The sequence below is a fragment of the Egretta garzetta genome, unplaced genomic scaffold (genome assembly GCF_000687185.1).
Source record: "Egretta garzetta isolate BGI_Z169 unplaced genomic scaffold, ASM68718v1 scaffold145, whole genome shotgun sequence".
Classification (NCBI taxonomy): domain Eukaryota; kingdom Metazoa; phylum Chordata; class Aves; order Pelecaniformes; family Ardeidae; genus Egretta; species Egretta garzetta.
In genome coordinates, this window is record NW_009259687.1 from 1586953 (window position 1) to 1589302 (window position 2350).

General features: G+C 52.3%; 1 protein-coding gene across 3 annotated transcripts in view; it reads right to left on the reverse strand.

Moving 5' to 3' along the window:
* Nucleotides 1-271: 271 nt before the first annotated feature.
* The window catches only part of RNF220 (ring finger protein 220), a 232688-nt gene continuing 230609 nt past the window's right edge, over nucleotides 272-2350 (reverse strand). For all 3 annotated transcript variants that reach the window (XM_009638821.2, XM_009638820.2, XM_035894249.1), the window contains one exon: nucleotides 272-901. In XM_009638821.2, coding sequence (XP_009637116.1) covers nucleotides 830-901 — 72 coding nt within the window. In that variant the 3' untranslated portion in view covers nucleotides 272-829. The remainder of the gene's footprint in view (nucleotides 902-2350) is intronic.

The window sequence follows — 2350 nt, forward strand, 5'->3', positions numbered from 1 at the left end:
AATGAGGAAATATACACCACAGAACATTAAACCATTTATATTATATATATGTATATATATACTTTTTTTAAACTAATGACTTTAATGCCAAAACTTTGCTGAACCAAGAAAAATATGGGTTTAATGTTCTCTGCTCATTTTTTTTTCTTCTTTAAAAAAAATACAACCCAAAAAAAGAAAGGGAAACTTATTAGTATGTAATGTTTGAGTCTATCCCATTTATACACAACATTGTAAACATATATAATCTATATTACATGTGCTTCATTTCTGCCTGGGTGTGTTTTTTTTTTTTTTTCTTTAAACCTTTTTTCATCACTAGAACACCACAAAAAACCGAAACAGAACCAAACCAAAAACCAAACCAAAACAAATAAAAACAAAACAAAAAAACTGAACGAAGAACACAAGTTACAGGTTATTTAACATCTTTCTGTCAAGGGTCCCTTCCCCAGTCTCCTGAGGGCAGAGTGGTCAACAACACAGTCCAGAGGAGGGCTCACGAGCCATCCGCGATGCAAAGCCAGCTCCAGGGAACGGGTGGATGGGGAATACTGGTTTTAAAAAAGGGGGCTTCACAACAAAGGGTTTGGTTTTGCCCGCTGCAGATGCTGAAGGAGGTCTCAACACGTGGGACCTGGGAGCCGAGGCTCCCCACTGCTCCTGTATCCTCAAGTCCATGTCTGGAGTCTCTGGTTTGGTTTTTTTTTCTTTTTTTTCTTTTTTTAAATTTTAAAACGTCTTTTTTTTTTTTGTTGCTGTCGTTCTTCTCCCCCTTGGTGTGATGAGCTGAGCCGAGTAGCTGGGTCCCGCCCTCCCGCTGGGTCCTTCATAAGTAGATGCGCCGAAGGTCTCCGGGAGACGTGATGGTGTTACACTGGGGACAGAGCTTCTTGGCACCCTGCAAGCGGCAGAGGAGACGAACAGCGTGAGAGAGTGAAGGAGGACAACCCGCATGACCCTGCCCTCTGCCTGGGATCTTGGGGGGGAGCACAGCCACCCGCTTTGCCCCCCAGGCAGGGCCATGCCCTCCCAATAGCAGGCACAAGCTGAGAGAAGGGGGAGCCCCAATGCCTTCCTTCCCGGCCTTGCAAGACCCTGGCCCATGCCAGTCCCCGGCATCAGGTGGCTGGGCAGGCTGGGCAGGAGGCTGAAACCCAGAGCCAAGACACATCACTGAACTCAGCAGCTCTGGGGAGAGGAGCCTCTGCAGGTGGATCGGCCCAAGCCTCCCATCCAACTGCACTGTCGCTGCTGGCTGCCTGGCAGATCTGCTCTGTTCTGCTTCCCTTCCTCACCTGCAGCCCCCCATGAGCCAGTTCGGGTCACCGAGCAGGTAGAAACCCAACCCAGCCAGAACAAGTGCAGTTTTCAGCTGGGATGGCTGAACCGGTTCCCGGTGGGGTTGGACCATCCCTTTTAGGGCAGCGTGCTGGGAAACCGCCTTGGCCACCCTGCAAAAGCCCCAGAGCTGCTGGCATGAAGGAAACCCCCGTCCTGTCCTCCCCCAGCTCGCAGAGATGCTCCGGAGACGAGTCTGTTCTGCCAAGGTGAGCTGAAACTGGTAAACTGCAAACTGGGGAGAGGTAATGGGCAGCCGACATGAACACTACATGAAATAAAACAAGGGCTGATGTGCCATCTGTCACCGAGCCTGACAGCAAGAGAGTGTTAATAAGCCTCAGAATCGGGGTCAACTGAAGCCGGTCATCATTAGATTGGCAGATGTGACAGACAGGTGATGGGGAGAAATGACAGAAAGATGGCTCTGCTGCGAGGCAGCTTCCCGTCTACAAGCAGCAGCAGTGCAGGAAATTGGGATGCCCTGGCTTTCAACACCGACTGCAGCCGCAATGTGACCTCCCACTGCACAGAACCGAGCGCAGGCTCTGTCCGAGCGCCCCAAGTTTTGCTCGCTGCTGTCAGACGGGCCCTTCCAGCAGCTAACGCCCAGCGCTTAGCATGACAAGCGAGCTGACTGGGATGCAACACGCTGTGTGAGAGCCTGCCGGCTTGCGCAGGGCTTGCTGGCAGGACTGAAGCCGTCGGGCTCAGTGATGCTGCTGCCCTCCCTTAGCAGGGCTTGTTTCAGTACCCGCAGCAGTGAGCACGGACGCCTGCGGACACGGACTGAGCGGCAGGGCAGGACTGTGACCTGCCACACTGCTCCCATACTGGTACCTGCATCTGGGGACATCCCTAGCTGTGATGGATGCACTAAATCAGGATTCGTGACACTAGCAGAGGAGCTGGTGCCGCTGCTGTTGTGGTTTAACCCCGGCCAGTAGCTAAGCACCAGACAGCTGCTCACTCACTTCCCCCTCCTGGTGGGATGGGGGAGAGAATCGGA